At 34.6% G+C, this 15,014-nt stretch overlaps 2 protein-coding genes across 2 annotated transcripts in view; one reads left to right on the top strand and one right to left on the bottom strand.

Moving 5' to 3' along the window:
• Positions 1-1,310: 1,310 nt before the first annotated feature.
• On the top strand, positions 1,311-4,354 carry LOC108756705 (nucleolar protein 9). The gene is made up of 2 exons (XM_018500711.1): positions 1,311-1,465; positions 2,503-4,354. The coding sequence occupies exon 2, from the start codon at positions 2,508-2,510 to the stop codon at positions 4,329-4,331; it is 1,824 nt and encodes a 607-aa protein (XP_018356213.1). The 5' UTR covers positions 1,311-1,465; positions 2,503-2,507; the 3' UTR covers positions 4,332-4,354.
• Positions 4,355-6,596: 2,242 nt separating this feature from the next.
• LOC108756668 (protein CBFA2T2) overlaps positions 6,597-15,014 on the bottom strand; it is a 57,023-nt gene continuing 48,605 nt past the window's right edge. Inside the window, exons 5-8 of the mRNA XM_018500657.1 lie at positions 12,256-12,521; positions 9,119-9,762; positions 8,248-8,546; positions 6,597-7,716 (exon numbers count right to left, since the gene is read on the bottom strand). Of these exons, the coding sequence (XP_018356159.1) occupies positions 7,462-7,716; positions 8,248-8,546; positions 9,119-9,762; positions 12,256-12,521 (1,464 nt within the window). The 3' untranslated portion in view covers positions 6,597-7,461. The remainder of the gene's footprint in view (positions 7,717-8,247; positions 8,547-9,118; positions 9,763-12,255; positions 12,522-15,014) is intronic.

Below are 15,014 nucleotides of genomic sequence, written 5' to 3'. Positions count from 1 at the left end.
GATCACTTGTGACCATTAGAGGAAGACTATTTAAAGCGTGTGATAGTATAACTATGTATATACGAATAGCAGTCACTCGACATGTTCACGGATCGCAAATGATGAGCATTGATCAATTCGCGTTCGTAGATATTTAATTTTCGTGAATAAATTAATGCGACACACGGAGCACTTCGTACTACGTGTATCTCGTTCAGAGGTCACCGAACGAATACCGAAGTGATGACGTAGTCAACCACTACGCCGCGCGACACGTTTGATGCTCCCCCACTCCTCACTGTTTACCATTCAGATACACAACTGTCGCGTATGACAAATATTCACAGTTTATTCAATTACTTAATCTTATTTCATATTATTTCGAGAAACGGATATCGTCATACATTTTGCGCTTTACTTTGTTCAATCCTATATTACTTGCGTGATTCTTTTAAACGTAATTAATAATTATTCACGTGAAATATTTTTGATATTCCATTACATTATGTCTCAATTTTTATTATTCTTTTTAATAATTTATACTTAAATAAAGGTTGATGAAATATTCTAAATATTCTTTATATAAAAGATACCTGCAAATTTTCTTAATATTGCGAAACAATTTGCGCTAAATACAGCTTAGACTAAAAAAAGTATTAAACATCTATCATTACTTAATTTTTCAGTTAATAAATTAATTTAAGACATTTACTATTACTGCAAATTATTCTGTGTTTCAGAAATTCTTTAAACTTAAACGTATAATGCCCGTCATGGCTCGGTAAAATAATTGTTACGAATTATTTAAAATAAAAAATATAAAATAAGTTCTAGAAACTTATTTAAAATATAAAATCGTAGGAATCGATAAAAAACTGATACGACTTGTTTAATAAAAATATAAATAAAAATATAAAATAGTTTCCGAAAACTTAAATATAAAATATTAAATAAGAATTAAATCAGAAGTGTATTATTAGACAAAATTCAATAAATTAACTTGTTTGAATTTTCAATTTCGTTTATTAAAATTCAATTACTTTTATTTACATATATGTAGGAGATGCGAAATAAAAATTTTTTTGTTCAAGGACTCATTAAATTATTCTTATTTCTATATGGATAGTCGGCACGCATCTGTCCTGAGGATTAGTACAGAGACGACCACATTTACTTTTGACGATACGATTTTATCGATAGTGTCAGAAAATATATATAATCACGTAGTTCCCGAACTGAAAATGGATGTAGGGGCGGTTTCGACGGTAACAGAAAAAAGGCCGGCATGGCCTCTCTCAGGTTTCTCTTTAATTCACGTAATCAGGTTGTGGCGAGAAGCAGTTGGAAACATAAGAGGTTAGGATCCACGTGTATCCTATTTAATTTGTGTGTCCCTATATTTAAACATCTCTCATCATTTTCATTAACTTGATCGATGTAATTCATAGTACATAAACAACAACAAAGAAGGAAGCGATAAAGAAAGGTAATATATTAAAGAAATAGACATAAGCAAAAAGAGAGAAAGCATGTCGTATAAATTAATAATGAATTCGGTTATTTGGCTGGTCTCTCTGGATTGAAACACATTAAAGGCTGCTTTATGTAAAATATCTGAATGTAGTAGCATAATATGATCAACTTTAATGAAACAATGCATTCTGTTATAAAACGTGAAATAATATATTCTATTAAATAACACTACAGTTCTGTTAAATAATAATGACAGTTATTGGATACAATCAATGATTTAAAATATGCTGATATACTGGTTAAAATATTAATAATAATGGTGAACGTTTAATTTAAAATATTTATATGCTTTTACATTTAATTTCATTAAAACAATTAAAAAAGTAAGACAAAGAGCGATTTATTTAATTTGGACGTTTCGACTCACATTCGAGTCATCTTCAGCAATAGTTTTTAAATATAAGGTTTAGTGTGTAAAATTTTAACATTCGACCAATTGAAATCGTGATTATTATGCATCTAATATGTACTGCGGATTTTATCTCTTTAAGTCTCTTGTTTTTGGATCCTTGGGGTGAGTTATTAATATTCATGAGACTTATTTACTTACGTACAATTGTAATTTTAATTTCCTACATTACTTTATCAGTATAACGATTATCAGTCTTGTTACGGCTCCCACTAAATTTATCAACCATGTGCAACAATTACATGTATGATGGCTAATAGGATTCTCTCAGCAAGGATTCAACTGATTTCTGTTGTGTGATTATTGCTGAAGATAACTCGAATGTGTGAGTTGAAACGTCCAAATTAAATAAATCGAAATTTACATATATAAATTTATGCAATACTTATAGCGCTTTACTCTCATTAGTCCACTCTTTATCTTTAATTTTTCAACTTCATTAATTTTGTGTACAGCAGTTTTTAGTGTGCATTAATCCGGAGTAATACAAGTGAATTCGCTATAAGTTAATCTAAATTATTTCTTCTAAGTTTAATTCTTCTGATATTAATTTTATATTATTAAATTTAATATTAAAACAGACAGCATGGCGGAAGTACATGAGGTCAACAAAAAGAAACGAAAGAAGAAACGTTCTTACATACAAATGGCGAAGAAAGTTGCCCGTCAGAGAAACTTTGGCAATGACTTGGACAAAGATACCTACCTGTATCTAATTCGAATTCTTGAGTTAGTACGTAATGATTCGCCCTCGACCGAGGAGAAGATCATGCTCGCACAGAACGTCTACCAGGAGATATCTGGTCGTGAGATCGTATGTGCCTGTAATCAAGTTGGATCTCGCATTATAGATTCTCTGCTGAAGTACGCTAACTTGGAGGCCATTCAAAAGCTGACTCAGGCATTGGAGTCATCTCTGAGGCGATTGAGCAGCGACAGATTCGCCAGTCATATTTTACAGAGGATAATAATAGTCTGTGCTGACAGAGGCAACAGAGACTCTGCATCAAACGCAAAGAATGCTGCTGGCGATAAAACAAATATGAAATTGAAGAACGCTGTTGACACTGTTATGGATATTGAGCCATCTGAAGTGCAGTCTTACAACAATATTGTTCTAAAGCTGAGCAAATATGTTCTCAATAATAGTGAGGAGTTTGTATTTGACATTTATGCTAATCACGTCTTGCGAACAGTCATAGAATGTCTAGCAGGATTAATTGAGGATCCTGGCGAAGGCAGTAAGAAGTCTGCCATGCCGGATCTCACAAATAGACGTCCTGTAATACAGGAATATAAAGACTTGCTGATACAGTGTTGCGATCGATTACAGAAATGGCCACAATTCTGTGAATTTGGACGAGACCAATTAACTTCCGGTTTAATACAATGTATTTTGTATTCTCTAAAAGATGTTGATTTAAATTTAGTGAAAACTATCATCAAAAAGATTAGAACCAAATGTTTTAAAATAGGAAAAGATGAGAAACTACCAAACATATTTCATTCAGAATATTCTATCAGGATACTGGAAGCGTGTCTGGTAGTGGGACAGCCAAAAACCTTCCAAAAATTATATAATACCTTTTTTGCTGAAAATTTAGAATATTTGTGTTCAACGCAAAACACCAATTTCAGCGTGCAAAAGTTATTAGATTATTGTGTTACTAAGGAAATCTTTGAAGAAATATTTGACAAAGTAATAGAACACTTTCCAAAAATTCTCAAACTTGGTTTTACCGGAATATTAGTCAGCGCGGGAAATGCATGCTTGAGGTTACAGATAAAACAAGGTCCATTTGTCAATGCAATGATCGATATACTAAAATGTGGCGCATCCTCAGAAAATCAAACGCAGCTTGTACGATGTATAGTAACTTTAAAGAAACCCTCTCAACTGAAGGTTCAATCAAATAATTCACAACTATCTCCCTGTTTACATGGAAGTTTAATAATACAGGCCATATTGAAGTTCAACAAACCAATCAAAGCTGTGAATTCTTTGTTAGAAATGAATAACGAAGAGTTATTACAATTATTTGGCGATCCGAAAGGCAGTCGAATCCTGGATGCTTTCATGGACAGCAAATATGTCGGCGAGAAGAGCAGGGAAAAATTATGCAAGAAGTTGCACGGCACTTGGGAAGAATTAGCTAAAAGTACACATGGATCTAGGTGCGTGGATAAAATATGGGCATGGGCACACATAAATCAAAAAATTCTTATTATGGAGGAGTTGGCTGCGGCTGGGCAATCTTTAAATTCTACGAAATCGGGCAAGATTATTTCCATGAAACTAAACGTCCCCTTGTTCGCGAGAGATAAAAAGGAATGGTCGCAATTACAAGAGAAAGATGAGAAGACTAAAACAATGTTTGCAAATATTATTGGAAAGACCTTTGAGGAATAAAAATTTATTTAATGTAATAATTTCATATCGCAATATGTATCATTTTGACAGAATAGTGTCTTATAACTTTTATAAGATATAAATATTGTATATGACTATACAATGAATCGGAAATAAAGGTCCTAAATGACCTTTAATGTTCAAGCTGGATCTTTAGTGCTGAAATTCTGTGTGAAAACAAATAGATTTCATATAGAAAACAATAATTTCTTAATAAGATTGTTATTGAATAACAATCTTGAAGATTGAAATGCAATTTAATTATAAAATTGACAAGCAATTTAATTATAGAATTGCATTTCAAGACTGAAAATAAATTCAGCGTTTGAGGGATTGTACATATAAATTCACACAGAATTATTTCAGCACTAAAGATCCAGCTTGAACATTTAGGGCCTTTAATTTCCGATTCATTTTGAGAGAATCCCATTTTGTAGACATGTTTGTTAAACAAATGGCAAATTATATTGTATATCACAAATTATAGAATATTAATTATGTCTTTTACAAAAAAAAAATAAGAGCATATGCAATTTTAATATATTTATCCAATTAAAGTTTCACATTCAATTTTCCTCTAATATAATTGTAAGGTATAATAAAAAATCTACTGGTATTGTATTCTTATATTCTGACATAGAATAATCATATATTTCGTTAGTTTATAAATACACTTTATAGGATCCATCATACATCCCCGCAACGTAATGTGCCTAGGAAAAATTACAATAATTCGTAGTCTAGATTTGAGCAAAGTTCCCTAACGCGTATGACCGATAAATCCACTTCATCTTCCCGTGTTGACTAGACTTAAATATACGTGATAATCATATGCCTGAGATGCGTGCGCGCAAAGTAAAAGATTCGAGACTTCTCAAGTTACATTATAATCGTTACAATCGTTAAACCTATCAATTGACTAGGATAAAATCGATGCGATTCGTTCTTCATGTACGAAACATCGAGATGAGCGTAGACACATAATAAAATCAAATCACTTTATGTATACTGTAACTATGTTTGTTGTGTGCATGTATATATCAACTTCATCTTGCAATACATATTATTTTCATAACGATATTCTGCGGTGTAATATCGAGATATAGTAAAAAGTTACATCAATGTGAGAGAACACATATTATTCGATCGTTTGAAGAAGAGAAGAAGAGAAACTAACGTGTGCAACATTATAATTTTATGCATAGATTCAACCGATATCGAGAATAGTAAAAATTTTACGTTCATTAAACAGCTTCGAATGAGCAATGCATTTTTCTAAATCGCGTCCAAATAAGTAATCCTTAATTGGATGAGTGTGTTTTTTCAACTCCGCTTTGAGGAATTTAACTGGTTAACGGCGAAATGAAGAAACGTCTACGCTAATGGGAGATATTTTCATAATGCTACATTTACCGCTATAATATCAATTCAGAACAATGCGAAACGCACATCTGCGATTCATTGATCGGATTCACGGTTATCTATTACTCTTTCAATTGCAGAGATTGTTTAAGACACGCATTATTTCTATTTTGTTTGGTTTAACCCTAGATAATAAATGGATTGGAAATCTCTGCGATTCTCGGTGGAGGAGAAAAAGGAGAACGATTCTGGCACGATTCTGATAAACGTGTACATTTACGACAATACTATGCATACTTCAACGGCGTTATTTGTTATCCGGAAAAACGCTGTGATCGATTACGCTACTTGTGAAATCAAGTGTTCGTTTTGTATCATTAATTGATAAAATCTTAAAACGGATTTGTCACATATATCCGACGTTTCACTCAAATAATCTAGTTATCTAGAGAAATAATCTAATTATCTTAAGAAGTTTACTTGCTTTTCTGTGCATTTTTAACATTGACTATTTTTGGTCATTAGCTGACCGAAATAAACTGTTAAAATTATTTAACGTGTTCGATCAACACAAATTTTCTTAAGATACTCCATCCTTTATTGGACTTTTGAACTTTCGCGTACATATTATTCGAGTAACGTTATTTTAATTTTCAACCCTCCGCAACATAAAATGTTAAATCTTCCATCAACAGTAAAAATCTTCGAGAAACGGAGCGAATTTTTTTATTTCTCGTGTATAAAAATTCTGATATACTTGTTAAAGCTTTAACATCGATTTTCGTTTACTATCATAGAAGTCGGATTGCATTTTATTAATGTTTACTAAGATTGCATTTTATTAATTTTTATTAAGATTTAAATAATCTATCAGAATCCACAATAAAAAAATATCGACGAGGCCTTTAAAGGGACAATCACGTTACCGAAGGGTTTATATAATCTCCAAAGATGAATAACATCAAATTTGTTGATCGATGGCCGGTATTCATAGTCCGCTCTTATTTAAGATCGTTTTAAATAATATCTTAAGAGATTAATAATGATGACTCTGTGATTAACAATATTTTAAGATTGTATTTAGGATAGTCTTAAATATAAGAACTGCCTATAAATATCAGCCCATATTCGCATTTTTTAACTGGTTAAATAATCGTAAACTTCATATGTTACCGCATATTTTGAATTGACTGAAACGCCGGAATTGGAGATCTATCCAGCGAATAAACTGATCATCGAACTAGTTCGATTCCAATGTTAATCCAGTTTTCAGGTATTCTTGACAAGCGTATAGTCAACTTTTTCATAAATATGTTGGATCAGAGTAATTCTTATTCATACTCGCCCACGTATCCAGATATAGTACAAAAGAAATCTCCGGCCAGTTTCACGGAAAGGAAAGTGTACGCAGAAGATGTATGATCGGCGAAAACACTGTAGAAGATGAATGAGTTAAAAAGAATGGGCGCTGGAATTTATCTTGTGAATGTGTGAATACCTAATTATCCAAATTCGGAATTGACTCTTTTCTTTCGTCTTAATTCTCACGGAGATATAATCGGAAAGCGGAAAGGACAAACGAATATCCCAACAGTTTCAAGCCAATCTCAAATTTCGAGGATCAGGCATTCGATTTCACAGGAGTGAGTTCCTCTTGCTTCATTTCAATTCACACATTCTTTACAGAGGAGAGTGTTTGTAGGAAACGCGATCAGCGTGATTCGTAATCGATTGCTCTGGCTCGCTGATTGCTCCTAGCATTGCGACGTCACTTCCCCTTTGAGACCCCAGCAGACGGCACCGGCGTGGCGTCGACCTCATTGATATTCGTAGAGAGATTCGTGGCGGCGATCCTTGGTGGACTGCGTGAGGCTGATCTTCGCGATTCGCGCGGCGGTAGGTTGTTGCAAGTTGTATGGTGGCCAGCCTCCCAGTCACGATGTTGGCAGAAGGAGCCGCAATATCTAGCGATCCCGCATCCACCGCAGGTCTCCAGGGCGGGCCTGCCACAATTCCAACAGTTCTGAAAAAAGAGATGAGGATTCGTGCGCTCTTAACTCGGCTAGTTTCTATTTAAATAGTTTAGTTCTAACTCAGGTAACAATAAGATCCAAGAAAAAACGTATAAAATATTAAATAATATGAACTGCATATCAAATGTATACCTATTGTGGGATTTTAAAAAAAAAATGGAAAAACTGATTATATAACGTAAAATAAAGTAACTTTGACCCAGACAAAGTAATTTTAGCCCAAATTAAAAAAAAAAATGTCTAGATAGTTGCATGCATGTCCAAAATTAGGTGTGTCATAAAACATTTCGATCTTAGCATGCGGTGTTTGAAAATGATCAAAATTTGAACAAAAGTTACTCCATTTTTACGTTACTATAATACTGACAATTATACAATCATAGTTGTGTTTATTTTGTCGTTTAATTATTAACATAAAAATGTATTTCCTCACTTAAAGGAGAAAGATATATTGTAAATTTAAACACATAATCAGCATTTTAAGATTCTTGCAAATGAATTAATCACACGGTTACACTTACGGATCCCATCATACTAGTGAGGTGAATATCTTTTTCGTCCTCAGTGGTCGATGGCGCTGAATTCGGTGTCGTCGTCGGCGTCGTAACGTTCCTGGTACTGGCCTCAACTGCGGTCGAGTTCCCGTGAATTCTCAGGAAAGGGCCCTGACGGAGACTGCCCGGATTTCTTTGGGACAGAGGAAGATCCAGTAATCGATGAACCCTCAAACGTTCGTTCGCTCTCGACTCCGCAACCGCAACCGCTACGGCACGTTGCACCTCCGCCACTGCAGCCCTTTTCACTTCTAACACAGCTTCCTCTAGAAATTCCCGTGAGACCATTTTCAATTATCCTTATTTAATACCGTCTTATTTAATTATTACATTTTCAAATAATCTTTTTAATATCATCTACAAAATTAAATTATGTATTAAATTGTAGTGAAATTATAGTTATCTGTTTATAATCCAAATTAAATCTATTCAATTGTTTCTAAAATAATTAATTCGGACAGTCACGATGACAACGATCTATCCAATAATTTTATAAAAAATTTAAGCAATTACTTAACAAAACTTTCTGATATAATAAAGTTAATCCTCTCCAACTGAAATCTGCACATCTAACACAGTTACTAACGCTGGATCTGTAAAAGCTATTTAATTTATGTTAATCAAGGCACTAATTAATTTCAAGGAATCAAAATGACATAACTCGTAGAAAAAAAAAATAGTATATTTTAATAAAAATAATCCACAGACGTAACATGAAAAAATTTACTTATCTAACATTTTTAACAAAAACATTTCTAATTGAATGAATCAAATAGACTCGTCGTCAGTTCCGGAGAGTTAAAAATTTTCACGACTATCGTACTTCATCAAAACCTACCAGCTCTTCGTTTGACCTCGGCCACCCTGTCTTCAGTCGCCCTGATCGTTTGCGCAACAATCTCACCGGACAATCGCTTTAGACCACCATCCCGATCGCCAGTGGACGATTCTACTTGCACACCGTTAGTCGAAGACGGATTATTGCCGTTACTATTGCCATTATTGCTGGTACCATTCTGCGCCGCGACTACACCTGGTGGAGGCGCCGCGGCCGCCGGACTGGAACATCCTCGTCGCTGAAGGATCGCCAATGCTCTCTTCGTCTTCTCGACCATACCGAGGATGCAATTGAGCATCACATGGATATTCTTCCATTCGTCGTCGAGGCTGCCGCCATTCTGCGTTTGTAAACCATGACCTAATGATTGTTGTGGCTGCTGAGTCAGATGATGCGGCGCGGAGAACGCGTTTATCTGATTAATCTGCACGAGACTAGGCGGCACCGGGCTCGGCCCGTGACCGTGGCCGTGCGCGTGACCTTGGATCGATCCGCCGGAGGAGTGCAACGGATGGTACCAGCAATAGGACGGGTCCGTTGGTTGCTGTTGCTGCTGCTGCTGCTGTTGGTGGTGGCTCCAAGGATTGATAGACCTCTTGCCGTATACTGGCATATCGTCCATAAGAACGCCGTTCTCGTAGTACCTAGAAGCGCAGAAGATCCATCAACGAAAAGAAATGGAAATTAATGCCATTATATTAATGCCACGTGTTAAATTTGATAAGATTAATCTTTATCTGTTTTTTAAATATTCCAGCTTTTCCTTAAGTAAAATTTGTTATAATTTATTATTTCATCGTACTTGTTGCCTCAAGTTAAGACACTATTTCAACGCCTATATAGTGACATTTCCGCTTTGTAAAAATTGACACTTTAATTGCTAAAACTATTGCCCTACACTAATTGATAATACCAGAAAGATTAAAGGACGGTGTGATTTATCATATCTTTCACGCATCCAAAAGCGAACTTTCTTCAACTTGCTCAGCCCCGATATTGTCGGTTATACATATATAGAACGCTTTTACTTTTACACGGCGAATTGTTTGGGCATTTCGTAGTTCGTGCGAGGGTTGCCTGCGAATCAAAGACGACTGTCTACGCGTACACCCACGCTCGTCGAGCACACGTGTACGCTGCTATACGGTGTGTATTAGCAGGATGCCAATAGGTACTCCAAGCAAGTTCGTCGGCACTCGTGGGGCACGGTGGGATGTTTGGGAAAGGTTGTGCCCTGATGATATATGGAAACGTCACCGACAGATATATCGAGAGGAGGCCAGGATGGCATTGCCAGGGCGCGCACCGCGTTTTGTCGCCTTCGTATTCGCTTCGTGGCGCCCCATTCCCTTCTACTTCATCTACGTACATATCAGCCTGACCGGAAATCCCGATCGTCCGGCGTCGATCTCATCAACGCCTCGGTTGGATGGCAAGTAGAACAAGTGCGCATTAAGAAATCTCGATCGAAATTACTCTTCTTCTTCTATTCGTAAGCGACGGCTTACAATTCGATAACTATTCACCCTCCGGCTATAATTTGGGTCTTTCTTGTCACAAGCAAAATTTGATTCTGAAATTTCTCCATTTTTACTCAAATGTCAATTTTGATTACAAAAGTATTAAAAGTTTTAACGTTTGTTAAAAAAAACCTATTTAATAATGTAATAGAGATGTGAGAAAAATAATTATTCCACATTTTCTAAAAGCCTAGAACAGTAAAATAACTTGGCTAGATAAAAAAAATCCGAGTTATAGAAGAGAGTAAAAATATGATTGGAGACAAAGTTAATAGTTTGAAATACTAACAAAAATATAATCTGAATATTTATTAAAGAATCAATTTTTAAAATACTTGGAAGCTTAGCACACCTTACTGTACGATTCGTACTCACACCTTATTTTTATCAATAAATGCGTACATTTATTTTAAAGATTTTATAGTATATGTAAATTATATGCTAAATTGGTGCATTATCGATAAAAGTGAAATATACGAATCTACATATAAATCACTTTTATTTGGATTTACCGAGATCTCTTAAGACTTCGGGGTACTTTCACGCGCATTATCAATATTAACGAAATGTTGAACATGCGGAATCAGGTTCGTATTAATGGGTATTCGATTGCGATAAATATCGGCGAGATATTCAGGCCGGTGGCCAAGATTTTTCCGAAACTACGGCATTTGCGGTTTGGCAAACGTATTACACACGCGTATATACGCGCAGCCGCAGCTGCATGGCGTTTATTATCGTATGAATTATCGTTATCGACGAGCGAAGATTCCACACGATCTTGCCGTGTGAAGAACACAATTTGCGCAGTAATTTATACATCTATTCGTTGCGTATATTTTTTTTCATCTATATAATCTATAAAGAGAAAATCGTGTTTATTATATCTTTAATATACGTATTATAATTACAATTATTTTGGTCTTTGCATTCTAACAAATAAATGACCAGTCATGAATTAGTTACGAATTAGGATAGGTTTGTCAATTCATAGTTTCATGAAATGGATTTAGAATAATGATATAATTAATTATAATTTCAATTCAAGGTCAATACGAGCTTGGGACGTTAATATACGTGCAATAAACTATTTTTTTTTTTTACTTTTTAAATCCATAACAGGAATACATTTTTTCACTAAAAAAACATATATATATATATGCGTCCTTGGGACGCACTAAAATTTTTATTAGTTTTAAAAAAAATTTTTCAACTCTCAACTATAAAAAATTGCAACATTTAGATTTAGCATAAATATAGTACGATAATATTAGCCTGTAGAACAAAACTGTAAATAATAAGATTGTGAAAAATTATTCCAAATCATTACACTATTTAAAAGTTATACCTAAGATCACCTATATGTTTCAATAAACCAGCAGTTTCTCACGATAAACGTACATTGCATTCTCTATAGACTCGTATAATTGGCTTCAAATTGAAATTATCGGTATCTATTAACGAGCCAATCAAATTGAATCCGTTCATTTACTTCGTCTAAAATATATAATTAATCGAGCGGCGAATAATTAATTTAATTAATTTCGATCTGTTCAATTGATTGAGAACCGTTGCTGTGCAATCTACTAGTACAAGGTGATGCGTGTTCACACTCACGGGGTGTCGGAGGCACGACGTTTCGGTGCATGAGCAACGCCGGGATAATGGTGCAACGCGCCCGCGGCGTTGCTGCCCACCGTGTGCTGAATGGTGCCGGGATTAGAATTTGAGCGCATAGCGTAATGAGTGGAGCACTGATTACCACCGCCGATCCCATTCGCACCCCCATGCTCGCCAAAGACCTCGACGGACTCGCCGGACGGTACCAGCCCTACAGCCTCAAGAACGGCGGACTCATTGGATCGTAGGAACTGCACGCAGCTCTGCGAACACAAAAAGGATTGTACTCTCATTAATCCTTTTCTATCACATTTTCCATCGTATAAATCGATATAACTATCCCTTTTCTCTCGTAAATACAAAACATTTGGACTTTTCTTTAAAAAAAAAAAAAAAAAAAAAAAACCTGTGTATTTTTCTTTGCTAATAAAATCGCTCACACAAAAATGACGTAAAAAAAACAAATGTTACTAAAAAAATCTCGTTTAAAATGGGTATTCTAGATGGTCTTGGGATTCTACGGATTCTGTACTCGGCTTAGAAACATGTTCGTATTTACAAAAAAAATGTTTCAAATAAAAGTTGTAGATTTTCAAGAGGATCATCAGATGAACTATTTAGATTTTAGGTGCTAAGCCGAAGCCTTATTGGGCCAATCAGTACAGTAATCTATTGAGTTCCAATTAATTATTTTACAGATAGAACCAAGTAGTATTTAATAGATTAAGATTTGATTTGTAATAATCAAGGTATACAAGATATTTTTTTATTATGCCACATAAGATGTTATTAAAATTTTTGTAATTATAAAAAAATCACGTATTATTATAATAATGTCTACTTTAATGTTTGTTTCAAAAACCGTAGACGCAATTTTTTATCAAAAAGGTCTAATGTATTGGAATGAAGAAGAAAGTATGTTAAGTTTTTCCCTGAATCAGGTCGCCCATGGACTGGAGACCGATTGGCTCGCTCGATCACATCAGTTTCGACTTTTAATATTCGTTTCACTGCTTTCTTTATCGCCGTTCCCGCCACTCGCGACCACCCAGTCAAAGTTCTCGTCGAGCCCCTTATTCCGTCGTGCCCTCTCTTGCCCCAATACTGACGGCATGGCAGGGTGGGATTTATCGCTTCTAATTCAATATCGGTACCTTCCAACCTCCTCCTGCTCGCCCCTCGCCACTTTTCCTTCCCTTATTTTCGAGCTCTTTCGTTTTCACGACTTGCAATTAACGATCATCGATCGACGGACCAGGTAGACGTGATGACCATTCGCGTATGTATATGTGCAAAAATACTTGCGACAGTTCCACGGTGTTCTAAAAATTTTTGCTTGGAAACGATAATCGAAGACGATAACAAAAATTAAATTCGATAAAGGAGCATAAAAGCTAATTCGCAGGATGGATGTGTAAGTTTGTATTAAACAATTTCTTCGTAAATAGACACATAGTAAACGTTTCAACCTTAAAATTCAGCTTACGTTACTTCCTCTTGCGGATGAATTAAAATGTTCTTTAGAGTCCTACAGCGTATGAGAAAGAGTTGCTCCTCAAATTACAAATGGAATATTTGTTCGCATATTTGAACCTCGAATTATGTGAATTCAGCGTCCCACAGGAAGCCCAAATCCTATGAGATTGTTGAGATCACAAATATTCATTACGCAAATTACAGGAGCAAACGTCAAATATGCGAACAAATATTCCATTTGTAATTTGAAAAGCAACTCTCTTATACACTGTAGGACTCTAAAGAATATTTTAATTCATCCGCAAGAGGAACTAACACGAGATAAGCTGAATTTTATTTAAATTCCGATAGGACTAATATTGTAATTAAATATTTTTATAAATTAATGGATTGTTAATTTATATATTGAGAATATACCAGCGTCGTTACATAATTTAAATTTTCTATAAGCACTGAAGATTACCTAATATAAGGTTGAAACGTTTGCTATACTCGTATGTATATTTACGAAGGCATTGTTTAATACACACTTACACGTATATCCTGCGAAATGATTTTTATGCTCCTTTATCAAATTTAATTTGACTCTTCGAATAATCAATAAATTGTTTATAATTGATGACAAGAATATTAAAATATATTCTCAAGTAAGTAAAATAATTAAAGCAGATCAAGTTTTTTTTAGTATATAGCCAGCATATTTAATGCTTTAATAGAACACGAATACGCATACATTCTCTCTCTCTCTCTCTCTCTCTCTCTCTCTCTCTTTTTAATTTAAGATGTAATAATTTATATTTCTCATCAATCGTGCACTTAAAAAATACTAAGAATAAATTTATTAACACAACGAACGAAGAAGGCCATGTTTGATTAAAAACCCTCTAATAAGAGTCTAGACATGAGAAAGTCACTTTTGATTGGTTCACCATGTTTTAACAATTCCTGAGAGAGAGAAAGAGAGAGAGAGAGAGAGAGAGAGAGAGAAAGCGAGAGAAAAATAGATAAGAAAAACTAGAATAGAATGAGAAAAAGAAAAAATGAATGCCCTTTTCTCGCCGATTTTATTAAAACTACTACCTTATATATAAAACTGCGGTTCTTGTCCTTATTAGAGAGTTTTTATGTTCGATCGAAATGAATCTGATGCCTAATAATAGGAAGTTTTTGCAATAACGTAAATCCAGATACGGTGAATGCTAAGATTACATTATCTTCTTCTTAACAACTAATTAAAAAAAGATAACATGACTTTATCTCTAATATTTTTGCAAATTTTA

The sequence above is a fragment of the Trachymyrmex septentrionalis genome, unplaced genomic scaffold (assembly GCF_001594115.1).
Source record: "Trachymyrmex septentrionalis isolate Tsep2-gDNA-1 unplaced genomic scaffold, Tsep1.0 scaffold13, whole genome shotgun sequence".
NCBI classification, from domain to species: Eukaryota; Metazoa; Arthropoda; class Insecta; order Hymenoptera; family Formicidae; genus Trachymyrmex; species Trachymyrmex septentrionalis.
The sequence above is the reverse complement of the archived record's forward strand: the minus strand, read 5'-3'. Positions and strand labels throughout refer to the sequence as shown.